The sequence below is a fragment of the Dryobates pubescens genome, chromosome 39, assembly GCF_014839835.1.
Source record: "Dryobates pubescens isolate bDryPub1 chromosome 39, bDryPub1.pri, whole genome shotgun sequence".
Taxonomy (NCBI): domain Eukaryota; kingdom Metazoa; phylum Chordata; class Aves; order Piciformes; family Picidae; genus Dryobates; species Dryobates pubescens.
The window spans coordinates 4,108,459-4,134,456 of NC_071650.1; the positions used below are offsets into that span (position 1 = coordinate 4,108,459).

The window sequence follows — 25,998 nt, forward strand, 5'->3', positions numbered from 1 at the left end:
CCCTCACCGGCAGCGCCCCCTGGCGGCCTGAGCGCAGCGGTGCAGGAGGGCGGCGAAGGGGAAAGGGGAAAGTTCCCCTGGGGTAGGGGGAAACTGTGGGGGGGGAGGGAGGGGAAATTGGGGCAAAAAAGGAGAAATTGGAGGGGAAAAGTCAAATCTGAGAGGGGGAAAGGGGCAAAGGGGGTGGAAAAAAGCACAAATTGGGGGGGGAGGGGAAAGGAGTTGGGGCTAGGAATGGAACTGGGGCCAAAACCAAGCCAACAGAAGGGAAAAGTGGGGCAGGAAAAAGGGAAGATTGGGAGGAAAAAAGCAAAATGGAGAAGAAAAAGGTTAAAAGGGGACAAAAAAAGCAAAAGGGAGGTGGGAATCACGAAATTGGAGCAGGAAAGGCCAAAGTGGGGCAGGAGAAGCCACTGGGGGTGCACAAATCCCCCCTTTGGGGGCAGGAGTCTCAGGCTTGGGGCAGCAGCTTTCCCTTCCCGCAGCAAACAGAAGCAGTTTTGGGGCAAATTTGGCCTGGGGGGGTCAAAAAGGTTGATTTTGGAGGCAAAAACTTGCAGCTGGGGGGGGGGGGGAGGAAGAGCCAAATGGGAGCAAAATTTGGCATCTTTGGGCAAAATCTTCCCTGGGGGAAGGGGGGGCAAAAAACCCCAAGGTGGGGGCACAAATCCCCCCCCCCGGGGTCAATCCCCCTGCAATGGGGCTTAAAGCCCCTCCCCCTGGGGCTTAATTGCTAATGGGGGGGGAGGGGCAAATCCCCCTTTAAAGGAGGGGCTAGACCCCCCCCCCCCCCCGAGGGCTAAGATCCCTCCTCTAGGCCATTAATAACCCCCCAGGGGGCAAATCCCCCCCCTAACAAGGAGCAAATTTCTGGGGGAGGGGTCTTGGGGGGGGGGTAAATTCCTCCCCCCTCTGCCCCTTCCTGGCTCCCTGCCCCAAGGGTTGTAGTGCTGCCCCCCCACGGTAGAATTGCCCCAGCTGGGGGTGAGTTAACCCCCGGGGGGGCAGGGGGTATTTAAGAGCCCCACCCCCAGGGTAGGGCTGGGGGGGGGGGGTCCAAGGGGGGGCAATTAATCCCCCCCCCCAGATTTGGCCCTCAGCCTCGAACCAGCCCAGGGGGGAGGTCCTCTTTTGCCCCCCGAGCCCCAAGGCTGCCCCCTGTGGGCGAGGGGGGATCTTTACCACCCCCCAGGGGGCTCCTTTTTTGCCCCCACCACCCCGGGGGGGTTCTGGTTCTTGCCTCCCCCCCCCCCCATTCCTCCACCCTCCCCCCCCCCCCCCTTCCCCTTGCGCCTGGGGCTGCTGTTGCCCCTCCCCCCCTTCCCCTCCCCCCCCCCCCCCCCATGTAAGTCGCCGCCGCCCGGAGCTGCGCCGCTGGGGCTGGGGGGAGGGCAGGGGGAGGGGTCCGAAGGAGTGGGGCAGGGGTCGGGGAGGGGGGGCCGCGGGGGAGGGGCAGGGTGGGGGAGGGGCTGCGCCCGCCGCTGTTTTCTGTGAAAACTTGGCCCGGGGGGGGGGGGGTCCCCAGCGCCGCCCCCCCCCCCCCCCCCCCCCCCTTTTGTATATTTTGTACATTAATAATAAACTGAGAAAAGAGCCTCGGGGTCTGCTGGGGGCTGGGGGGCACGGGGGGGCAGCTGGGGGGCACTGGGCTGGACTGGGGTGCCCCTCGAGGGCAGTAGGACCACGGAGACACAGTGGGGAGCTGCTGGGACACACTGGGGAGCCCCTGGGAGGGCTGCTGGGAGCCCCTGGGCCAGACTGGGAGGCACTGGGGAGGGGCTGCCCTGGGAGGCAGGGGGAGGGCTGCTGAGGCACACTGGGGGCAGTCAGCCTGCTGGTGGTGCCCGCTGCCCCCTACTGGTGGTCCCTACTGCCCCCTACTGGTGGTGCCCGCTGCCCCCTACTAGTGGTGCCCACTGCCCCCTACTGGTGGTGTTCACTGCCCCCTACTGGTGGTGCCCACTGCCACCTACTGGTGGTGTTCACTGCCCCCTACTGGTGGTGCCCACTGCCCCCTACTGGTGGTGCCCACTGCCGCCTACTGGTGGTGCCCACTGCCCCCTACTGGTGGTGCCCACTGCCCCCTACTGGTGCTCACTGGTACATAGAATCCATAGAACAAGCCAGGTTGGAAGAGACCTCCAAGATCACTGTGTCCAACCCCTCAACCAACCCAACACCACCTAAGCAACTGACCCACGGCACCAAGCACCCCAGCAAGGCTCCCCCTGAACACCTCCAGTGCTGGTGACTCCACCACCTCCCCAGGCAGCACATCCCCAGGGCCAATCTCTTTCTCTGTGTAAAACTTCTTCCTAACCTCCAACCTGAACCTCCCCTGGCACAGCCTGAGACTGTGTCCTCTTGTTCTGGTGCTGGCTGCCTGGGAGAAGAGACCAACCTCTGCCTGTCTACAACCTCCCTTCAGGTAGTTGTAGACAGCAATAAGGTCTCCCCTGAGCCTCCTCTTCTCCAGGCTAAGCAACCCCAGCTCCCTCAGCCTCTCCTCACAGGGCTGTGCCCCAGACCCCTCCCCAGCTTTGTTGCCCTTTTCTGGACATGCTCCAGCAGCTCAACCTCCTTCCTAAGCTGAGGAGCCCAGACCTGGACACAGGACTCAAGGTGTAGCCTAATCAGTGCAGTGTCCAGGGGCAGAATGACCTCCCTGCTCCTGCTGGCCACACTGTTCCTGATGCAGGCCAGGATGCCATTGGCCCTCCTGGCTGCCTGGGCACACTGCAGGCTCATGTTCAGCCTACCATCAACCAGCACCCCCAGGTCCCTCTCAGCCTGACTGCTCTCAGCCACTCTGCCCCCAGCCTGTAGCACTGCCTGGGGTTGCTGTGGCCAATGTGCAGCCCCTGGCACTTGGATGTGTTCAATCTCCTGCCCTTGCCCTCTGCCCATCTGCCCAGCCTGTCCAGGTCCCTCTGCAGAGCCTCTCTACCCTCCAGCAGATCAACTCCTGCCCCCAGCTTGGTGTCAGCTGCACATTTACTGATGATGGACTCAATGCCCTCGTCCAGATCATCAATAAAGATGTTAAAGAGCACAGGGCCCAGCACTGATCCCTGGGGCACACCACTGGTGCCTGGCTGCCAGCTGGCTGTGGCACCATTCACCACCACTCTCTGGGCTCGGCCCTCCAGCCAGTTCCTAACCCATTGCAGTGTGCTCCCATCCAAGCCAGGGGCTGACAGCTTGGCCAGGAGTTTGCTGTGGGGAACGGTGTCAAAGGCCTTGCTGAGGTCCAGGTAGACCACATCCACAGCCTGCCCCACATCCACCAGGCAGTCACCTGATCATAGAAGGAGATCAGGTTGGTCAGGCAGGACCTGCCCTTCCTAAACCCATGCTGGCTGGGCCTGAGCCCTTGGCCATCCTCCAAGTGCTGTGTGACTGCACTCAGGATGACTGCTCCATAACCTTGCCTGGCACTGAGGTCAGGCTGACAGGCCTGGAATTCCCTGGCTCATCCAACCTGCCCTGCTTGTGGATGGGCATCACCTTGGCAGCTTCCAGTCCTCTGGGACCTCTCCAGTGAGCCAGGACTGCTGAAAAATGATGGAGAGCGGCTTGGCAGCTCATCTGCCAGCTCTCCCAGCACCCTGGGATGGATCCCATCTGGTCCCATGGACTTGTGGGGATCCAAGTGGCTAAGCAGATCACCAACTACCCCATTCTGGAACAGAGGAAGACTATGCTGCTCCCTGACTCCTTCTGCCAGCTCTGCAGGCCAGCTGTCTGGAAGACATTCTGTCCTGCTAGAAAAAATTGAGGCAAAGAAGGTGTTAAGTAACTCTGCCTTCTCCTCATCCTTTGTTACAACATTCCCCTCCGTGTCCACCAAGGAGTGGAGGTTGTCCCTGCCCTCCTCTTGCTATTGATGTAGTTATAGAAGGACTTTTTGTTGTCCTTCACAGCAGAGGCCAGGCTAAGCTCCAAAGGTGCTTTTGCCTCCCTAATTTTCTTCCTACAAGACCTAGCAACATCCTTAAACTTTTCATGGCTTGCCTCCCCTGTCTTCCAGAGATGATTCACCCTCTTTTTGTCCCTTAGTTCCTTTAGAAGCTCATCACCCATCCAGGCTGTCTGCCCCGGGGCTCATCTCCAGCACATTGGCACAGCCTGATCCTGTGCCTTCAAGAGTTCCTCCTTGAAGCAGTCCCAGCTCTCCTGGACCCCTTTGTTTCTAAGGGCTGTTTCCCAAGGAACCTTCTGAGTGAGTTCCTTGAGCAACCTGAAGTCTGCCCTCCGGCAGTCCAGAGTGGAGGTCTTCTTGCTGCCCCTCTGAGCTTGGCTGAGGACTGAGAATTCAGTTCTCTCGTGGTCGCTGGCCCCTGAACAGCCTCCGACCACCACATCCCCTCCAGCCCTGCCCTGCTGGTGAAGAGGAGGTCAAGCAGAGCCTTGCCCCTGGTAGGCTCACGCAGCACCTGGGATAAGAAGCTGTCCTCCATGCAGTCTAAGAACCTCCCAGACTGCCTCCTCTCTGCTGTGTTGAGTTCCCAGCAGATGCCAGGCAGGTTGAAGTCGCCCATGAGGACAAGGTCAGGAGATCTTGAGACAGCCTTAAGCTGCCTATAGAATGCTTCATCAACATCTTCCTCCTGGCTGGGTGGTCTGTAACAGACTCCAACCAGGATGTCAGCCCTCTTGGCCTTCCCTCTAATGCTCACCCACAGGCACTCAACCTGATGATCCCTGATCTCCAGCTCAATGGCATCTAGTGCCTCCCTGATGTACAGGGCCACCCCTCCACCCCTTCTTCCCTGCCTGTCTCTCCTGAAGAGCCTGCAGCCATCAATTGCAGCACTCCAGCCATGGGAGTCGTCCCACCACGGCTCTGTGATGGCAACTACAGCATAGCTTCCCTGCTGCAGCCAGGCTTCCAGCTCCTCCTGTTTGTTGCCCGTGCTGTGTGCATTGGTGTCCATGCACTGCAGCCGGGCTGCTGGTCTCACCCCTGGCTCCAGCTTATCGCCCCCAGGCTCCTGCCTGGGGGGGCTGCTTCCAGCCCCTTCCCCCTTCCAGTCTCGTTTAAAGCCCTGTCGCTGAGAGCTGCCAATTCCCTTCGGGGCCCAGGCCGTTCTCGTACTCTCTGACCTTCCCCCCCCCCGGGACAGATGTGCTCCAGCTGCTGCCAGCTGCTGCCAGCTGAGCTGCTGCAGGAGAAAGATTTTCAAGCTCCAAAACCCCAAAATCCCTTTGGCTGCAGCAGCCTCTGAGCCACTTGCTGCCTGTGGCTGCTGAGCTGAGCCTTGCGGTGTCCCTCCTGCAGCTGAGGGTATCGGTGAGAAAACCATCTGTGCCCTGACCCCTCAACCTGCTGGTGGTGCTCACTGCCCCCAACTGGTGCCCACTGCCCCCTACTGGTGGTGCTCACTGCCCCCAACTGGTGGTGCACACTGCCCCCTACTGGTGGTGCTCACTGCCCCCTACTGGTGGTGCACACTGCCCCCTACTGGTGGTGTTCACTGCCCCCTACTGGTGGTGCTCACTGCCCCCTACTGGTGGTGTTCACTGCCCCCTACTGGTGGTGCTCACTGCCCCCTACTGGTGGTGCCCACTGCCCCCTACTGGTGGTGCTCACTGCCCCCTACTGGTGGTGCCCACTGCCCCCTACTGGTGGTGCACACTGCCCCCTACTGGTGGTGCTCACTGCCCCCTACTGGTGGTGTTCACTGCCCCCTACTGGTGGTGCACACTGCCCCCTACTGGTAGTGCCCACTGCCCCCTACTGGTGGTGCTCACTGCCCCCTACTGGTGGTGCCTACTGCCCCCTGCTGGTGGTGTTCACTGCCCCCTACTGGTGGTGCCCACTGCCCCCTACTGGTGCTCACTGCCCCCTACTGGTAGTCACTGGTACCTGCCAGTGGTGCCCACTTCCCCAGACTGGTGGTGCTCACTGCCCCCAACTGGTGCCCACTGCCCCCTACTGGTGGTGCCCACTGCCCCCTACTGGTGGTGTTCACTGCCCCCTACTGGTGGTGTTCACTGCCTCCTACTACTGGTGCCCACTGCCCCCTACTGGTGGTGCCCAATGCCCCCAACTGGTGGTGCCCACTGCACCCTACTGGTGCCCACTGCCCCTGACTGGTGGTGCTCACTGCCCCCTGCTGGTGTTCACTGCCTCCTACTACTGGTGCCCACTGCCCCCTACTGGTGGTGTTCACTGCCTGCAAATAGTGGTGCTCACAGCCCCCTAGTGGTGGTGCTCACTGCCCCCTACTGGTGGTGTTCACTGCCTCCTACTAGTGGTGCTCACTGCCCCCTACTGGTGGTGCTCACTGCCCCCTACTAGTGGTGCTCACTGCCCCCTACTGGTGGTGCCCACTGCCCCCTAATGGTGGTGCCCACTGCCTCCTAGTGGTGGTGCCCCCTGCCCCCTACTGGTGGTGCTCACTGCCCCCTACTGGTGGTGTTCACTGCCTGCTAATAGTGGTGCTCACTGCCCCCAACTGGTGGTGCCTACTGCCCCCAACTGGTGGTGCCTACTGCCCCCTAGTGGTGGTGCCCACTGCCCCCTACTGGTGCTCACTGGTACTTACAGATGGTGCCCACAGCCACCTCCCAGCACACCCCCCCCCCCCCCTTCAAATGCCCCTCCCCCCCCATCCCCAGCAAGCCTCAGTGCTCTGCTCCTCCTCTTTATTATTTCCAGCTGGGATTTTTTTTGAGGGGGGGGGGAGGGTCCCCAAGACCCCCTGAAGCCCCCAGGGCGCCCCCTAGGGCTCAGGGCGGGGCCTGTTGACGACGACCTCGCCCAGGGCCTCCAGCACCTCCCGCTTGTAGTCGTCGAAGTCTCCGTCGATCTGGCTCAGGCCCTGCTCCTCCACCACCCACAGCTGGCAGCTGGTCTCGGTGATCAGCCTGGCGTCGTGGCTCACCACGATCACCGCTGCGCGGCGGGGCGTGGCGTCAGCGGGAGGCCACCGTGACGCCCCCGCCCCCGCCCCCCGCCCCGCCCTCCTCACCTCCCCGGTACTCGTTGATGGCATCGGCCAAGGCGTCGATGGATTCGATGTCCAGGTTGTTGGTTGGTTCATCCTGGAGGAGGAGGGGGAGGGGAGGGGTTAAGGAAGGCCACGCCCCGTCGGATGACACGCCCACTGCTGGGGGCCACGCCCTTTCCGGGTTGCCCCCCCCCCGCCCCCAGGCTCACCAGGATGAGGACATCAGGCTCCCTGCAGGCCAGCTCAGCGAACACCACCCTGGCCTTCTGCCCGCCTGCGGGAGAGAGGCGGGGCTTAGGCAGGAAGTCCCACCCCCCTCTTGCCAAGAACCACCCCTTCACCGTTAACCACGCCCCTTAGCGGAGCGGCTCCGCCCCCTCGCAGCTTTTCCCTTCCCAGGCATCCCTAAGTGTAAGGGCCATCTTGTTGGCCACGCCCCCAGGTGTCAACCACGCCCCCGGAAATCAGCCACAGCCTGTGCCCAGACGACGCCCACCGCCTAAACTCCGCCCCTTCCCCCTTAACCCTTCCCACATCCCTCCAACCCCTTCCCTTTATCCCCAAACCCTCTCCCTCCCAACCCTCACTCCTCATTGGCTCCCACACACACTAGCCCCGCCTCTTCCAGCCTTCGCCCCACCCCTTCCGGTACTACCCCCCCCCTTCAAACTCCCTCCCCCAGACTCCCAACCCTTTCTTGTCCTTTCCCACTCCTGCACTGTAGGCCTTGCCCTCTTCTGACTTTAAGCCCCTCCCCTTCCAGCCTTAGCCCCGCCCCTTCTGGCTTTAAGCCCTGCCCCTCCCCACCCCTCCCCCCTTTTAACCCCTTCCTTTCCCCTCCCACCCCTCTTTACTCCCCCCGTTAGACCCCGCCCACCTTCTCCAAACCTTAGCTCCACCCCTTCCGGCTCTAAGCCCCGCCTCTTCCTGTCTCAACCCCACCCCTCCACCCTTTTAACCCCTTCCTTTCCCCTCCCACCCCTCTTTGCTCCCCGCTTTAGGCCCCACCCTCTTCTGACCATAAGCCACTCCCCCTTTCACCTTAGCCCCACCCCTTCCGGCTCTAAGCCCCGCCTCTTCCTGCCTTATCCCCACCCCTGCCCAACCCTCCTACCCCTCTTCGCTCCCCACTTCCGGCCCTACCCCCCTGCCCCCCAGCATTTCGCCCCTCCCTCTTGCAGCCTCGGCCCCGCCCCTCCCGGCCTCGGCCCCGCCCCCCACCCGAGAGCTTGGCGATCTGCAGGGTGTGGGCGTGGCTCTCCAGGCCGAACCTCCCCAGGCACTTCCTGGCGTCCTGGTGGGGGAGGTTGAAGCTGCGCTGCAGGTACTCCGCCGCCGTCTCCTCCAGCCGCAGCTGCTCTGCCGCCTGCTGGTTGAAGAAGCCAATTTTCTGCCGCCAGGGGGAGCCGGAGAGCCAAGGGGAGGGTGGGGTTAGGGGGTGGGGGCCAAGGACACGCCCAGCAGCCACGCCCGCAAGGGCTAACACCCGCCCCCCCCCCCCTCTCCCCTCCTTCAGCAGATTTTCTGCCAGCAGGGGGAGACAGAGAGCGAAGGGTGGGGCCGGGGGGGGTGGGGTTAAGGGATGGGGTCGAGGACACGCCCAGCAACCACACCCACAAGGGTTAAACCCAACCCCTCCCTCCTCGAGTCCTCAAAGAGCCCCTCCCAACCCCAACCTCTGCCCCTTACTGAGGCCCCTCCCCTCCCCAAGCTCCACCCACCCCACAGGCCACACCCCCATAGCTATGCCCCTCCCATTCCGGTCCTGCCCACTCCACAAGCCCCACCCCCAACCTCTGCAGCCCCTCACAGCCACAACCTCTGCTCCTTACCAAGGCCCCTCCCTCTCTGCAAGCTCCACCCAGCCCTCAGGCCACACCCCCATGGTCAAGCCCCGCCCTTTCTGGTCACGCCTACGCCCCAAGCCACACCCCCCCACCCCCCCCACCCCTCCCCTCTCACCAGCCGATGGTTTCTCCTCATCTGCCCTCGAGTCTGCAACAAGGACCCAGGTTGGGGGAGGGGCTGCAGCCTTGGGGAGGGTCCCCACCCCCCCCCCCCAGGCCCCTGGGCACCCCCAAAACCTCCCCCAGTTCCAGGGACACACCCAAATGGCTCCCCAAGCACCCCCAGGGCCCCCCAAACTGCCCCCCAGGGTCCCCCAACCACCCCCCAGCCCCCCCAAATCCTGCCCCAAGCCCCCCACCCAGCCCCCCAAACCGGCCCCCCCCAGGGAGCCCCAAACCATCCCTGCCCCCCCTCAATCCTTCCCTACCCCCCCCCAGCCCCCCTCAAATCACCTCCAAGGGACCCTAAACCCCCTCCAGCCCCCCCCCAATCCTCTCCCAACCCTCCCCACCCCATAGCCACCTCCCAGTGCCCTTGGGGGGGGCTGACTGCCCCCCAGGGACCCCAAAACTCCCCCAGCCCCTCCAAATCCTCCCCAACCCACCCCTACCCCCCCCCAAGCACCCCCAGCCGCCCCACAGCTGTGGCCCAGGGCTCCCCAATCACCCCCAGCCCCCCCCAAGCCCCTCAGCACACTTTGGGGTGTCCCCCCCCCCCCCCGAGCCCCTTTCTGGGGTCCCCCCTCACCGGTGTGAGCTTCCCCGTCAGGAGCTGCAGCAGAGTGCTCTTCCCCACCCCATTGGGGCCCACGATGCAGACTGGGGGGGGAACCCCCCAAAAAGGGGGGGGGAGGTAAGAAAGGGTCTGAGGGACCCCCCAAGGGGTTCTGGGGTGACTTTGGGCGGGGGGGGGGGAGGCTCACCCCTGGATTCCATATCGATGCCAAAGTCCAGGTTCTTGAAGAGCAGCTCCTGGCCCTCGTAGCCAAAATCCACTCCTGAGGGGGAAGGGGTTGGGGGGGGCCAGAATTTGGGGGACCCTCCCCCAAAATAACCTCTGCCGCCCCCCCCCCCCCCAAGGTTCCCTAAGGGCATCAGCATGGGGCCCCCAGAAGTGAGTCTCAGCAGCACCACCACCCCCCAAGTGGGGACCCCATAGGGATCCCCCAGGGAACCCCCCAAAGACCCCCAACTAGCCCCAGCCCCCCAAAAGTGCCCCCCAGGGACCCCCTGCCTTCACCAATCCCCTCCCCAACCCCTCTCCAGCCACCCCCAGCCCCCCTCCCAATCCCTTCCCTTTCCCTCCCAGCCCCCCCCAGCTCCTTCCAGTCACCCCCAGCCCCCCCAGCCCCCCCAGTACCGTGGAGGCCGAGGATGGGAGGGCTGAGGGGGGGAGGGTTGGGGAAGGTGAATCTGACGCAGTACTCTCGAGGCCTCTTGAGCAGCTCCGGGGCCTCCGCAGCCTCCTCGGCCGCCGTCCGCCGCCGGCACTTCTGCTGCTTCCGCGTCAGGGCCTCCTTCGTCTGCTTCTCCTGCGCCGGGAGCAGGGGATCTGCTCAGGGGATCTGCTCGGGGGAGCCGCTCAGGGGATCCGCTCAGGGGAGCCGCTCGGGGGGGCCGCTCGGGGGAGCCGCTCAGGGGATCTGCTCGGGGGAGCCGCTTGGGGAGCCGCTCAGGGGATCCGCTCGGGGGAGCCGCTCAGGGGATCCGCTCAGGGGATCTGCTCGGGGGAGCCGCTCGGGGGAGCCGCTCGGGGGATCTGCTCAGGGGAGCCGCTCGGGGGATCCGCTCAGGGGATCTGCTCGGGGGAGCCGCTCGGGGGATCCTCCCCCCCCCCACCCTAAGCTCGAGGGGAGGGAGCTGCAGGGGAAGGGGCTGGAGGAGGGAAGGGAGGGCTGAGCACAGGGAGCTGCCTGCTAGATCACAGTGGATCACACCAGATCAGGCTAGATCACACTCGATCACTGGAGGGGATCCTGCTTTGGGAAGGCAGTTAAGGGATAGGGGAATCAAGAGGTATTGGGGGGGTAAGGGGGGTGATCCCTGCTGGATCACTCTAGATCCCTGCAGTGGATCCTGCCCTGGGACAGCAACAAGTGTGACAAGGTGATGCCTGAAGGGTTGGGGCTTGAAGTGGGGCTCAAGAGGTATTGGGAAGTGGTGGTGATCCCACTAGGGAGCAGATCCCAAGGGAGTAGATCTCAATAGATCCCTGTAGTGGATCTCACCCTGGGAAGGCAGCCTGTGTGGCAAAGGGAAGGATAGGATTGAAGTGGGGATCAAGAGGTACTGGGGAGTGGTGATGATCCCACTAGGGAGTGGATCAAAAGGAGTGGATCCCAGGAGTAGATCCCACTAGATTCTAGCAGTGAAGCCAGCCCCTGTGTCCCTGGGGGGACAAAGAACCCCAGGCTGTGGACCTCAGTTGGAAACAAGAGCCACTGGGGTGGCCGACAGTGATCCCACCCAGGAGTGGATCCCAAGGGACTAAATCCCAGGACTAGATCCCACTAGATCCTGGCAGTGAAGCCAGCTCCTGTGGTGCAGGGATCCCTGCAGGGACAGAGAATCCCAGGCCAGGGGTCAGAATGGAAACAAGAACCACTAGGGCAGCTGGGAGTGGACCCCCAGGGAGCGGATCCCAGGAGTAGATCCCACTCGATCCTGGCAGTGAAGCCAGCCCCTGTGGCAGGGGGAGCCCTTGAGGGACTCAAAACCCCAGGCCAGAGACCAGAATGGAAGAGAGAGCCACAGGGGTAGCCAGGAGTGGATCCCAGGAGTGGATCTCAGGAGTGGATCCCACTCGATCCTAGCAGTGAAGCCAGCTCCTGTGGTGTAAGGATCCCAGGGGAGGTTCTGAGGCTCTCAGCAGGACCCAAGAGCCCCTGGGGCAGCCGACAGCCATTTTTGCCCCTCCCCCCCCAAGGGATGGAACAGATCCTAGCAGCAGATCCCCGCAGCGGATCCCTGGCAGCGGAGCCCCGGCAGCAGATCCTGACAGTGGGCCCCGGCAGCAGATCCCCAGCAGCGGATCCCTGGCAGCGGATCCCCAGTGGGGGAGCCCTGGCAGCAGATCCCTGGCAGCGGATCCCCGCAGCGGGCCCTGTCAGTGGATCCCCGGCAGCGGATCCCCACAGCGGGCCCTGTCAGCGGGTCCCCAGCAGCAGATCCCCGGCAGCGGGCCCTGTCAGTGGATCCCCAGCAGCAGATCCCCAGCAGTGGGCCCTGTCAGTGGATCCCCGGCAGCGGATCCCCACAGCGGGCCCTGTCAGCGGGTCCCCAGCAGCAGATCCCCAGCAGCGGGCCCTGTCAGTGGATCCCCAGCAGCAGATCCCCAGCAGCGGGCCCTGTCAGCGGGTCCCCAGCAGCAGATCCCCACAGCGGGCCCTGTCAGTGGATCCCCGGCAGCGGATCCCCACAGCGGGCCCTGTCAGCGGGTCCCCAGCAGCAGATCCCCACAGCGGGCCCTGTCAGCGGGTCCCCGGCAGCAGATCCCCACAGCGGGCCCTGTCAGCGGATCCCCGGCAGCGGATCCCCGGCAGCGGATCCCCGGCAGCGGGCCCTGTCAGCGGATTCCCAGCAGCAGATCCCTGTCAGCGGGCCCTGTCAGTGGATCCCCGGCAGCGGATCCCCACAGCGGGCCCTGTCAGCGGGTCCCCAGCAGCAGATCCCCAGCAGCGGGCCCTGTCAGTGGATCCCCGGCAGCAGATCCCCAGCAGTGGGCCCTGTCAGTGGATCCCCGGCAGCGGATCCCCGGCAGCGGGCCCTGTCAGCGGGTCCCCAGCAGCAGATCCCCACAGCGGGCCCTGTCAGCGGATCCCCGGCAGCAGATCCCCACAGCGGGCCCTGTCAGCGGATCCCCGGCAGCGGATCCCCGGCAGCCGATCCCTCTCCCCTCACCGCCTGCTTGGTGGACTTGCCGCCGGCCTTCAGGTCCCGCAGCTTCTTCTCCTGCTTCTCGAACTGCTTCAGCAGCTCCTTCTGCTTCTGCTGGTACATCTTCTTGAAGGTCACTGCCAGGCAGGGGAGAGGACCCCACAGCTCGTCAAGGGCCCCAATTAAGGCCCCAATTAAGGCCCCAATTAGGAGGGCCCCCCCTGCCCCCCGCTCACTGTAGTTGCCCCGGTAGTAGAAGAGGCGCTGGGAGTCCAGGTGGATGATGTCTGTGCAGACGTCGTCCAGGAAGCCTTGGTCGTGGGACACCACCAGCAGAGTCTTCTTCCAGCCCTGCAGGTAGCTGGGGACAGGCAGGGGACAGCTGGGGACAGCCTGGGGACACCCCAGGGACACCCTGGGGCCAGGCTGGGGACACCCCAGGGACACCCTGGGGACAGGCTGGGGACACCTCAGGGACACCCTGGGGACAGGCTGGGGACACCTCAGGGACACGCTGGGGACAGGCTGGGGACACCCCAGGGACACCCTGGGGCCAGGCTGGGGACACCCCAGGGACACCCTGGGGACAGGCTGGGGACACCTCAGGGACACCCTGGGGACAGGCTGGGGACACCTCAGGGACACCCTGGGGACAGGCTGGGGACACCCCAGGGACACCCTGGGGCCAGGCTGGGGACACCCCAGGGACACCCTGGGGACACGGGGAGGAGCTTGGGGACACCCTGGGGACATGAGGACACACCAGGGACATCCTGGGTACAGCTCCCAGGGCTCCAGCCCTCCCTTGGAGACCTCCAACCCCCCCTTGGAGGCCTCCAGCCCCCCCTTGGAGGCCTCCAGCCCTCCCCTGGAGGCTACCAACCCAAGTTTGAAGACCCCCAGCCCCCCAGGTTCTCCCTCCTCAGTGGTGCCCCCCAGAGGTCTCCTCCTCACTTGTTGAGCCAGATGACAGCGTTGAGGTCCAGGTGGTTGGTTGGCTCATCCAACATCAGCAAGGTTGGCTCCATGAACAAAGCCCTGCCAGATGCCACCAAGGGCTTGGGGTCACCACCAGGAGGTCCTAGAACCTCCTTGGGTGATCTCCTTAGGAGATCTCCTCCAAGGCAAGAGAGGTTGGGAGGTGGCCACCACCTCCAGGAGATCATAGAACCTCCCCAGGTGACCTCCTCCAGGAGGTTCCAGAACCTCCTTCTTGAGTGGTTTCTTCCAAGAACAGAGACTGGGAGGTGGTCACCACCACCAGGAGGTCCTAGAACCTCCTCAGGTGACCTCCTCCATCCAAGAAGGGAGGTTGGGAGGTGGCCACCACCTCCAGGAGGTTCTAGAACCTCCTCCTTGGGTGATCTCCTCTTTGAGGGACCTCCTCCAGGAGGCTCTGGAACCTCTTCCTTGGGTGATCTCCTCCAAGGAGGGAGGTTGGGAGGTGGCCACCACCTCCAGGAGATCATAGAACCTCTCCAGGTGACCACCACCAGGAGGGCCTAGAACCTCCTGAGGTGACCTTCTCCATCCAAGGAGAGAAGTTGGGAGGTCACCACCACCACCAGGAGGTCCTAGAACCTCCTCCTTGGGTGATCTCCTCTTTGAGGGACCTCCTCCAGGAGATCCTAGAATCATCTTGGGTGACCTCTTCCAAGAAGGGAGGTTGAGAGGTGGCCACCACTACCAGGAGATCATAGAACCTCCCTGGGTGACCTCCAGGAGGTCCCAGAACCTCCTTGGGTACCCACCTCCAAGGGAAAAGAGGTTGGGAGGTCACCACCACCACCAGGAGGTCCCAGAACCTCCCTGGGTGACCTCCAGGAGGTCCCAGAACCTCCTCCCTGGGTGACCACCTCCAAGAAGGGAGGTGGCCACCACCCCCACCAGGAGCTGACAGAACCTCCCTGGGGTGGCCTCCTGCTCCTCACCTGGCCAAGGAGACTCTCATCCTCCACCCTCCTGAGAACTTCCTGGTGGCTCTGTTCTGCATCTCGGGGTTGAAGCCCAACCCGGCCAGGATGCGCCGCGCCTTGGCCTCGGCCGCCGCCGCCCCGGTGGCCCTCAGCTCCTCATAGACCTGCCGGGGGAAGGCGGGGCCCGCCACGCCCTCAGGAGCGGCACCAGGGCCTTGGCAGCTCCGGCAGCACCTGAGGAGCTCCACCCAAGGCCTTGGGAGGTCACCGATCGGCCCTGAGGGCCTCCAAGGAGGTTCTCAAGAACTTGGGAGGGTCCATGAAGACCTCAGGAGGTCCAGCAGGACCTTAGGAGGTCATCAAGTTGGCCTTGGTGGCCTCTAAGAGGGTTCTCAAGATCTTGAGAGGTTCGTCAGGACCTTAGAAGGTCCATCCAAGGCCTTAGGAGGTCCTCAAGGTGGCCCTGAAGGCCTTCAAGGAGGTTCTCAAGACTTTAGGCACCCCATCAGGACCCAAGGCTTTAGGTCATCAAGTTGGCCTTGATGGCCTCCAAGGAGGTTCTCAAGATCTTGGGAGGTCCATCCAAAGCCTTAGGAGGTCCTCAGGGTGGCCCTGAGGGCCTCCAAGGAGGTCCTCAAGACTTTAGAGGCTTCATCAGGACCTTGGGAGGTCCATCCAAGGCTTTAGAAGGTCCATCCAAAGCCTTAGGAGGTCATCAAGTTGGCCCTGAAGGCCTTCAAGGAGGTCCTCAAGATCTTGGGAGGTCCTCAAGGTGGCCCTGAGGGCCTTCAAGGAGGTTCTCAAGATCTTGGGAGGTCCATCCAAGGCATTTGGAGATCATCAAGGTGGCCTTGATGGCCTCCCAGGAGGTTCTCAAGACCTTGCCAGGTCCTCAAGGTGGCCCTGAGGGCCTCCAAGAAGGTTCTTAAGACTTTAGAAGCTCCATCAGGACCTTAGGAGGTCCATCCAAGGCCTTAAGGAGGTCATCAAGGTGGCCTTGATGGTCTCCAAGGAGGTTGTCAAGACCTTGCCAGGTCCTCAAGGTGACCCTGAGGGCCTCCAGGGAGGTTCTCAAGATCTTGGGAGGTCCACCCAAGGCCTTTGGAGATCATCAAGTTGGCCTTGATGGTCTCCCAAGAGGTTCTCAAGACCTTGCCAGGTCCTCAAGGTGACCCTGAGGGCCTCCAAGGAGGTTCTCAAGATCTTGGGAGGTCCACCCAAGGCCTTGGGAGCTCCATCAGGACCTTGGGAGCTCCACCCAAGGCCTTGGGAGGTGCTCCAGGTGGCCCCAGTGGCCTCCAAGAAGCCTCTCAAGACCTTGGGAGCTCATTAAGGAGGCCCTGAAGGCCCTCAAGGAGCTCCTCAAGGCCTTGGGAGGTCCTCGGGCTGGACCCTCCCCTGCTGGCCCAGGCTGGAGCTGCTGCCCCTGCCCCGCCCTGCCCCGCCCTGCCCTGTGCCCCCTGCTGGCCCAGGCTGGAGCTGCTGCCCCTGCCCCGCCCTGCCCCGCCCTGTGCCCCCTGCTGACCCAGGCTGGAGCTGCTGCCCCTGCCCCGCCCTGCCCTGTGCCCCCTGCTGGCCCAGGCTGGAGCTGCTGCCCCTGCCCCGCCCTGCCCCGCCCTGTTCCCCCTGCTGACCCAGGCTGGAGCTGCTGCCCCTGCCCTGCCCCACCCTGCCCCGCCCTGTACTCCCTGCAGGCCCAGGCTGGAGCTGCTGCCCCTGCCCCGCCCTGCCCTGTGCCCCCTGCTGGCCCAGGCTGGAGCTGCTGCCCCCGCCCCGCCCCACCCTGCCCCGCCCTGTTCCCCCTGCAGGCCCAGGCTGGAGCTGCTGCCCCCGCCCCGCCCCGGGCGGCGCCCCCTGCCGGCCCCAACCTTCTCCAGCCTCTCCGCAGCTGCGTCCTCTCCGCGCTCCAGCAGGCTCTGCAGCCTCCTCTCCTCCTCCAGCAGCCTCAGGCGCTTGGTGTCCGCCCGCAGCACCGCCTGCACCGCCGGCGTCTCGTCCGCGGCCACCTCTGCCGGCACAGCCACTGCCTGCACCGCCTGGCACCGCCCGGCACCACCCAGCACCGCCCGGCACCACCCGGCACCGCCCGGCACCGCCTGGCACCGCCCGGCACCGCCCGGCACCGCCTGGCACTGCCTGGCACTGCCTGGCACCGCCCAGCACCGCCTGGCACTGCCCGGCACCGCCTGGCACTGTGGGCACCGCCTGGCACCGCGGGCACCGCCTGGCACCACCCAGCACCGCGGGCACCGCCTGGCACCGCCCGGCACCCCCTGGCACCGCCCGGCACTGCCCGGCACCACAGGCACCACCCGGCACCGCCCGGCACCGCTGGGGGTGCTGGGGGGGGCACTGGGAGGGCAATGGGATTGGCTGGGAGGCAACTGGGACTGACTGGGTGGTTACTGGGATGGACTGGGGGGCAGCTGGGAGGGACTGGAGGGGACTGGGAAGGTACTGGGAGGCTACTCAGACCAGCTGGGGGGCACTGGGACCGACTGGGGGGCAACTGGGATGAGCTAGCGGGTGCTGGGATGGACTGGGGGGGCGCTGGGGGGCACTGGGATAGACTGGGGGGTGCTGGGATGGACTGGGGGGGCGCTGGGGGAGGCACTGGGCAGCACTGGGAGGCAGTGGGGGGGCGCTGGGGGGGCACTGGGAAGGACTGTGGGGCGCTGGGGAGCACTGGGATGGACTGGGGGGGGGCATTGGAGGGGCGCTGGGGGCGCACTGGGGGGGCACTGGGGGGCAGTGAGGGGGCGCTGGGGGGCAGTGAGGGGCAGTGAGGGGCAGTGAGGGGCACTGGGGGGCAGTGAGGGGCAGTGAGGGGGCACTGGGGGGCAGTGAGGGGCAGTGAGGGGGCAGTGAGGGGGCAGTGAGGGGGCACTGGGGGGCACTGGGGGGCACTGGGGGGGCACCGGGGGGGCAGTGAGGGGGCACTGGGGGGCAGTGGGGGGCAGTGGGGGGCACTGGGGGGCACTGGGGGGGCAGTGAGGGGCAGTGGGGGGCAGGGGCAGCACCTTGCTCGCAGAGCAGGACGTCGATGTTGGGAGGGATGCTGAGGGCCCTGTTGGCAATGTGCTTCAGCAGAGTGGTTTTGCCTTTCCTGCCCCAAACAGGACCCCAGCACCGAGTCAGGAAGGGCCCTGGGGAGCCCCTGGAGACCCTCCTGGAGCCCCCCCTAAAACAAAGGGGGGGAGGGGGAGGGGCAGGGGGAGGGGGGGCCAGGCCCTACCCGTTGGGCCCCACCAGGCCGTAGCGGCGCCCGGCCACGATGTAGAGGTCGGCGTTGACGTAGAGCTCCTTGCCGTGGGCTGAGATGCTGAACTTCTCCAGCTGCTCAGGGCCAAAGGGGGGGGTGGGGGGGGTGGGGGTCAGCAGGGTCCCCCCAGAACGAGCAGGACCCCCCCAGGGCACCCCGAAATTTTACAGCCCCTCCCTCCACCCAAACCTTCCACCCCCCCCCCCCCGATCCCATCCGGGGTCCTCCCTCCAGGTCTCCTGAGCTCGAGGCTGCCCAAAGCCCTCTCAAAGCTGCTCCAAGGTCCCCTCCCAGCACTCTGGACCACCCCCCCCAAACCTCCAGACACCCCCAAAGCCTTCAGGACCCCCTGCAGCCCCTCAAGAGACCCCCAAAATCCTCCCCCCCCCCCCCCCCCCCCCAAATCTCCAGCCCCCCCCAGACTCTCCCCTGCGGTCTCCTGAGCTCGAGGCTGCCCAAAGCCCTCCCAAGGCTGCTGCAAGGTCCCCCTCAAGCAGCCTGGACCCCCTCTCATCGAGCCCCCCCAAAGCCCCTGACACCCCCAAAGCCCTCAGGACCCCCTGCAGCCCCTCAAGAGACCCCCAAAATCCTTCCCCCCCCCCCCAAAATCTCCAGCCCCCTCCAGACTCTCCCCTGCAGTCTCCTGAGCTCGAGGCTGCCCAAAGCCCTCCCAAGGCTGCTCCAAGGTCCCCTCCAAGCAGCTTGGACCCCTCCCCCAACAAGGCCCCCCCCAAACCTCCAGACACCCTCAAATCCTTCAGGACCCCCTGCAGCCCCTCAAGAGACCCCCAAAACCCCCCCCCCCCCCCCCCCCAAATCTCCAGCCCCCCCCAGACTCTCCCCTGCGGTCTCCTTAGCTCGAGGCTGCCCAAAGCCCTCCCAAGGCTGCTGCAAGGTCCCCCTCAAGCAGCCTGGACCCCCCCTCATCGAGCCCCCCCAAAGCCCCTGACACCCCTAAAGCCCTCAGGACCCCCTGCAGCCCCTCAAGAGACCCCCAAAATCCTCCAGCCCCTCCCTCCCCCCCCAAATCTCCAGCCCCCCCCAGACTCTTCCCTGTGGTCTCCTGAGCTCAAGGCTGCCCAAAGCCCTCTCAAGGCTGCTGCAAGGTCCCCCCCAAGCAGCCTGGACCCCCCCCTATCAACGCCCCCCCAAAGCCTCTGACACCCCCAAAAGCCTTCAGGACCCCCTGGAGCCCCCCAGGGGTCCCCCCAAACCCTCCAGCCCCCCCCCCACCTTCCCTGTGGTCCCCCTCAACCTCCTCACAGGACCTTGCACCCTCACCCCATGCCCCCATCCTGGGCCTGAGGTGCTTTGGGGGCCCCCAGGTGGACTCTGGGGTCCCTCAGTGGATTTTGGGGCCCCCAGAAGACTCTTGGGGTCCTCAAGAGGACTTTGGGATCCTCAAGAGAGGTTTTGAGGAGCCCCAAGAGAGACTTCACAGCTCTCTGATGTCTGTCTGCTGTCCTGGGGCTGGGCAGGGAGGGGTTGGGGAGGTTTGGGGGGGCCCTAAGGGGATTTTGGGGTCCCCAGGTGAATTTTGGGGTTCCCCAAGTGGATTTTGGAGCTTTCTAGGGAGGTTTGGGGCTCCCCAGAAGGCCTTTGAGGAGCCCCAAGAGAGACTTCACAGCTCTCTGATGTCTGTCTGCTGTCCTGGGGCTGGGCAGGGAGGGGTTGGGGAGGTTTGGGGGGGGGCCCTAAGTGGATTTTGGGGTCCCCAGGTGAATTTTGGGGTCCCCAGGTGAATTTTGGGGTTCCCCAAGTGGATTTTGTAGCTTTCTAGGGAGGTTTTGGGGCTCCCCAGAAGGCCTTTGAGGAGCCCCAGGAGAGACTTCGCAGCTCTCTGAGGTCTGTCTGCTGTCCTGGGGCTGGGCAGGGAGGGGTTGGGGAGGTTTGGGGGGGGCCCTAAATGGATTTTGGGGTCCCCAGGTGAATTTTGGGGTTCCTCAAGTGGATTTTGGAGCTTTCTAGGGAGGTTTGGGGCTCCCCAGAAGGGCTTTGAGGAGCCCCAGGAGAGACTTCGCAGCTCTCCGGCGCCCGGCTGGGCGTCTGGAGCCCGGGGAGGTGTTGGGGGGTCCCCAGGCGAATCTGGGGGTCCCTCAGTGTTTTTGGGGTGCCCAGCAGAGTGCTGGGGGTCACCTTGATGTCAGAGGCGTTCTCCAGCATGGCCTGGCGCGAGGAGAGCTCGGCCTGGGACACGGAGAAGTCGCTGTCCCCGGCCGCCGCCGCCGCCCGCATGGTGGCCACCTGCCGCTCGTACTCCAGCTGGGGGAGGGCAGCGAGGGGGAGGGCTCAGCTCGAGCCCCGCCCCCTTGGGAAGCAAGCCCCGCCCCCTCGCGGGTCAAGCCCCGCCCAGCAACCCCCACCCCCCAGCCTGCTTTTGGGGTCCTTCCTCCCCACTCCTGGGCTCCCTCCCCAGCTCCTTGCTTTCTACTTCAGCTACGAGAATGTACACAGGGGAGGGGCTAGCTCAAGCCACGCCCCCTGCCTTAGGAACAAGCCCCACCCCCTCGGGGGTTAAGCCCCGCCCAGCAGCCCCCACCCCCAGGCCCTAGTTTGGGTCTCTCCCCTCAGACCTTTGCAGGAAGGGCACAAAGGGGAGGGGGTAGCTCAAGCCACGCCCCCTCAGGGGCAAGCTCCACCCCCTTGTATGCAAGCTCCACCCCATTGGATGCAAGCTCCACCCCATTGGATGCAAGCTCCACCCCCTTGTATGCAAGCTCCACCCCATTGGATGCAAGCTCCACCTACTAGAGACAAACCTCATCCTCCAGGGGTTAAGCCCTGCTCCCCAGACCCCCCCTCACCCCTGGACCCCCCTTTGGGGTCCCCCCTCTCCCCAGCTCCCCCTTTTGGGGTCACCCTCACCCCCACACCCTACTTCTTGGGTCCCCCCCACCCCCTAGGACCACTTTGGGGGGGTCCCACTCCCCATTTTTAGGGTCCCCAGACCCCATTTTGGGGACCCCCCCCCAGCTCCTTGCCTGCTTCTTCAGCTTCTTCTTCTCCTTCTTGCTGACCCTGGGGTCAGGCTCAGCCTTCCTCACCTCCTCCTCATCCTCTTCATCCTCCTGGGGGGGCCACAGAGAAGCTGACACACCCCCCCCCCCCCCAGACCTCCCTGCACCCCAAAAATCCTCAGGAACCTCCCCCCAAATTCCCAGCCCCCCCTCCCCAATTCCAGCCCCCCCCATCCCAGTGCCCCCTCCCTCCCTCCCAGCCCCCCAATCCCCCTCCTCTCCCCCCCTTCCCCCCAGCCCTCCCAGCTCAGTCCCCCCTCCCCCTCTCCATCCTTGTTCCCCTCCCCCCCAGCACCCCCTTAATTCCATCCCCTCCCCAATCCCTGTCCCCCCTACCCCCAAATTCCCAGCCCCCCCAAATCCATTCCCCCCATCCCTGTCCTCCCCTTCCTCCCAGCCCCCCCCAGCTCAGTCCCCCCTCCCCCTCTCCATCTCTGTTCCCCTCCCCCCCAGCACCCCCCCAGTCCCCTCCTCAATTCCACCCCCCCTCCCCAACCCCAGTCTCCCCTCCCCCCAAATTCCCAGCCCCCCCCTTCCATCCCACCCCCCAGCCCCCCCTCCTTCCCAGCCCCCTGAAATCCCATTGCCCCCCTCCCCAACCCCACCCCCCCAGTCCCCTCCTTAATTCCAACCCCAATCCCTGTCTCCCCTCCCCCCAAATTCCCAGCCCCCCCAACCCCATTCCCCCCTCCCTTTCCTCCTCTTCCTCCCAGCCCCCCCAATCCCAGCCCCCCCCAAATCCCAGCCCCCCCTGTTCCCCCCTCCCACTTAGCCCCCAATCCCAGTCCCTCCTTCCCAGCCCCCCATCATTCCCAGCCCCCCATCCTAGTCCCACCCCAGTTCCCCCCCCACTGCCCCCCAATCCCTGTTCCCCCCTTCCTCCCAGCCCCCCCAAATCCCAGCCCCCATCTCCCTCCCCTCCCCCCCCAGTCTCCCCCTCCCCCCAGTCCCTCCTTCCCTCCCAGCCCCTATCCCAGTGCCCCCCTCCTTCCCCCCATCCCTGTTCCCCTTCCTCCCAGCCCCCCCTCAATTCCATCCCCCTCCTCCATCCCAGTCCCCCCCTTCCTTCCAGCCCCCCCCAACCCACTCCCTCCCCCAGCCCCCCAAATTCCCAGCCCCCCTCCCCCATCCCAGTCTCCCCCTTCCTTCCTCCCCCCTCCACTCACAGCCTCCTTCTCTTTCTTGGCCTCCTTCTCCTCCTCTTCCTCCTTCTCTTCCTCCTCTTCCTCCCCTCTCAGAGCTGCAAATGTATTCTGGGGAGGGGGTTCAAGGGCAGCTCAGCCTCGTTCCCATCCCTCCCCCCCAGCACCCCCAAACTGCTCCCAGGTGGAGGCCTGCCCCCAGCCCCCAGCCCCCAGCCCCTCACCTTCCCCCCCCTGGGCCTCGAGTCCTCCTCGGAGCCTTCGGCCTCATCCTCGCTCAGACCTTTGCCCTAGGGGATGCAGAACAAAGAAGGGGAGGGGGTCAGGGCCACCCCCAATGCCCCCCCCCGACTTTTGGGCTGCCCCCCCTCATTTTGGGGTCCCCTCAGCCCCTCCCCCCCCCTCACCTGCCGTTTCCCTTTGGCCTTGCGACTCTTCGGCCTCTTCTTCTCATCTTCCTCCTGCCCACAGCCAAACCACTTTTGGGGGGGGGCAGGGCCCCCCACCCCCAAACCCTCGCTTTTGGGGTGCCCCCCTCCCCCCCCCCAAAAGATCCTTCCCCCCCACCTTGTTTTTCCCCTTGCTGGGCTTGGAGCCTTCCTCCTCCTCCTCCTCCTCGCTCTGCTCCTGGCTCAGTGCAGCGAAAACGTTCCCACCCTGGGGGGGGAGACACAGAAATGGGGGTGGGGGACCCCCAAAAATCTTCCCTCAGCACCCCTCCCACCCCTCACATTTGACCTCCAGACCCCCCCCCCCAGGTTTGTCTCCTTCCTCTTCCTCCTTCTCCTTCCGTAGCCTTCCCCCTTTCTCTCCTCTCTTCCTTCTCTCTTTAGGGTGCCCCCCACCCCAAGCCCCTTCCCAGGATCTTGGGGTCCCCCCTCCCACTTTGGGGACCCCCCCCAACCCTTTCCTCCCTCCCCTCCTCCTTTCAGCCCTCCCCCTCCCCAATTTTGCCTCCTTCCTCCCCCTCCCTCTTTTCCCTTCCCCCCTCCCCAATTCCCCTTCCCCATTTCCCCCTCCTCCCCACCCCAATATTTGGGGTGCCCTCCCCCCCTTCCAAACCCCTTCCCCAACATTTTGGGGTCCCCCCCTATCCCTAGGGACCCTCCCCCTTTAACTCCCTCCTCCCCTTTCAATCCTCTCCCCCTTCCCCCCTTTCCTTCCTCACCTTCTTCCTCCTCCCTCCCTTCTTGGGCAGCGCAGCTGAGGAAGGCAAAAAGCATCAGGGGCAGGGGGAGGGGCAGAGGGCTTTGGGGGTCCTGAGCCCCTCTCCCCTCCCCCCCCCTCACCTTCCTCCTCCTCTTCCTCGCTGCCAGCTGCTGCCAGCTGCTGGAGGCGAAGGCTCAGCTCCTCCTCCTCTTCCTCCTCCCCGGCCTGGGCCCCGCCCCGGCGCCGCTCCTTGCGCCGCTGCTCGCGCTTGCGGCGGGAGGCCTGCGGGGGGAGGAGCCAATGAAGGCCTTGATTAGCATCTCATTAGCATGCAAAGCCACGCCCACCCCATGCCCACCCCCCCTCAGGCCCCACCCTTTGAGGCCCCACCCAGTTTAGCCCCGCCCCTTCGGGCTACACCCCTCAAAGCCCCACCCCTTTGAGGCCATGCCCTGCTTAGGCTCTGCCCTCTGCAGCCCCACCCCCCTGACCACACCCATTGAAGCACCACCTCGTTTAGCCCCGCCCCTTGAAACCCCACCCCTCCAACCCTGCCCTTCTAACACCACCTTATTTAACTCCTCCTACAGCCATTCACATTCCAGCTCCACCCCTTTTGGCCCCACCCCTTTTAAGCCCCTCCCTCCAGCCCCACCCACTGAAGCCCTGCCCTTTCATGCCCCACCCCTCCATCCACCACCGTTTCAACCCCACCCTTTTAAGCCCCTTCCTCCACCAGCCCCACCCATTTCAGCCTCACCCACTTTAAGCCCTTCCTCCTCCAGCCCTGCCTCCCCACCACACCCATTTAAACCACTCCTGTTTTAACCCCACCCACATAAGGCCCACCCCCTAGCCACACCCACTAAAACTCTACCCTTTAGACCCACCCACTTCAGCTCCTCCTCCAGCCCCTCTGATTTAACCTCCACTCCCTCTTGCCCCATCCTTCCAAGACCCTCCTCCAGCCCCACCCACTTAAGTGCCACACCCTATTGGCTCCACCGATTTTGGCCCCACCCCTTTAAGCCCCTTCTCCTCAAGCCCCACCCACTTTATCCCCACCCACTTCAGCAACACCCATATGAACTCCACCCTTTAACCCCCCTCCTCCTCCAGCCCTACCCCCTTAATCCCCACCCCCCCCACCGACCCCACCCCTTTAAGCCCCACCCCCTCTTGAACCACACCTGCTGGGGGGCAGCCTCCTTCTCTGGGGCTGGGGGAGCCTCCTTGGGGGTTGGTTTCTCCTCTTCCACCAACTCCTCAAAGAACTTTTTGGGGGACCCCAAAGGTCAGAAGGGGTCAGGGGTCAAAGGTCAAGGTCAGGGGAAGGGTCAAGGCTCAGGGGGTCAAAGGTTGAGTCCCTCACCGACTTCTTCCCCTTCCGATCCTTCTTCCCCTTCTTCACTGGTTGGGCTGCTTTGGAGGGGGAGAGGACAGAGAGGCTAATTAGCACCCCCTCACTAATTAGTGCCCCCCTTCAAGTCACTAATTAATCCCCTAATCAGCCAATCAATCCCCCCAATCACTATGGAGCTGCCTAAGTAATTAATCACCATCCCCCCCTAAGCACCATACCACTCCCCAGTAATTAACCCCTCCCCAGATAATTAGTCCTCCCACCTAATTAATCTCTCCAAGCATTAAGGAGCCCACCCAGCCATTAATTAGCTCCCCCCCCCCAATTAATTGTCTCTTCCCAACCATTCCTTTGGTTAATCATCTCTAAGTGATAATCATTTGGGCTAATTAGGGTCCCCCCAAGATCTTATTCTCCCTCCCCCCCAAAAGAAATTGATTTGATTAATTAGCACCTCCAGACACCCCCCACCGAATCTTAATTATTCACCAAGGCCTTAATTAATTAATTAATTAAGTTAATTAGAGTCCTAACCCTCCCCCAAGACCTTAAGGCCCCCACCCAGCGTCTCAACCTGCCCCCCAAGAAGCTTAACTTCATTAATGAGGCTCCTAAGGCCCCACCCCCCACCCCCAAAAGGATTTAAACCTCCCCCCAGGGGCCTAATTCTCAACACCCCACCCCCCCCAGGAGGTTAATTTGGTTAATTAGGGTCCTAAGACCCTCATCCCCCCAAAGCCTCAAATATCCCCCAGGGCCTTAACCTCCCCCCAGGAAGGTTCATTTGGTTAATTAGGATCCTAAGGTCCCCCCCCCAAAGGACATAAATCTCCTCCAAAGGCCTTACTCTCCCCCCCCCGCCCAGCCTCATGAAGTTAATTAGGTTCTTAAAGCCCCCCCGAGCTTAATTCCACCCCCCCCCCCCAACAGCCTTCAGTTAATTAGGGTCTGAGCCTCCTTCCACTAAACTTTAGCCTCCTCTCAAGACGCTTAATTAGGACCCGACCCACCCCCAAGAGCCTTAATTAGGGCCCTCCCGCCCCCCCCCAGGCCTCATGCTCCCCTCCTCCCCTCCCCCACCTCACCCAGGATCTCCCCCCCCCCCCCCGTCCTTCTCGGGGGGGGGGGGGGGGCCCAAGTGTCGGCCCCCCCCCCAATAGGTCCCCGCCCCGGTAGCCCCCCCCGCGGCCTTACTCTGCTCCTCTTCCTCCCCCCTCCATTCCTCCTGCTTGGCCGCCGCCGGCCGCGCTCCCTTCGGCATGGCCGGGCACGGGGGGAGGTTTTGCGCCTGCGCGGTCACGCTGCCCCGGCGCGCACCGGCACCTCCGAGCCGCTTCCGGTCCGCCGAGGCTTCTCATTGGCTAGCTGACAGAGCTAGGCCCGCCCACTGCCAGCTGACGCAGCGTCGCGCTCGGCGTCTAGCGCGGTGGGACGCGTCCCGCCTCCGCCTGAGGGGAGGAAGATTCCTAT

At 64.3% G+C, this 25,998-nt stretch overlaps 1 protein-coding gene across 1 annotated transcript; it reads right to left on the reverse strand.

Moving 5' to 3' along the window:
- Nucleotides 1-6,718: 6,718 nt before the first annotated feature.
- ABCF1 (ATP binding cassette subfamily F member 1) lies at nt 6,719-25,859 on the reverse strand. Its single transcript, XM_054177210.1, has 26 exons — nt 25,723-25,859; nt 24,538-24,587; nt 24,356-24,439; nt 23,313-23,447; nt 23,185-23,220; nt 22,590-22,673; nt 22,424-22,477; nt 22,241-22,306; nt 22,083-22,127; nt 20,839-20,925; nt 19,994-20,119; nt 17,831-17,931; nt 17,616-17,701; nt 16,464-16,603; nt 14,611-14,759; nt 13,634-13,717; nt 12,916-13,040; nt 12,704-12,816; nt 10,164-10,335; nt 9,727-9,801; nt 9,552-9,622; nt 8,919-8,951; nt 8,178-8,346; nt 7,166-7,230; nt 6,978-7,050; nt 6,719-6,901 (listed from the first exon to the last, which is right to left on the reverse strand). Exons 1-26 carry the CDS (start codon nt 25,787-25,789, stop codon nt 6,729-6,731), a joined length of 2,463 nt encoding a protein of 820 aa, XP_054033185.1. The 5' UTR covers nt 25,790-25,859; the 3' UTR covers nt 6,719-6,728.
- Between the last annotated feature and the right edge of the window lie 139 nt (nt 25,860-25,998).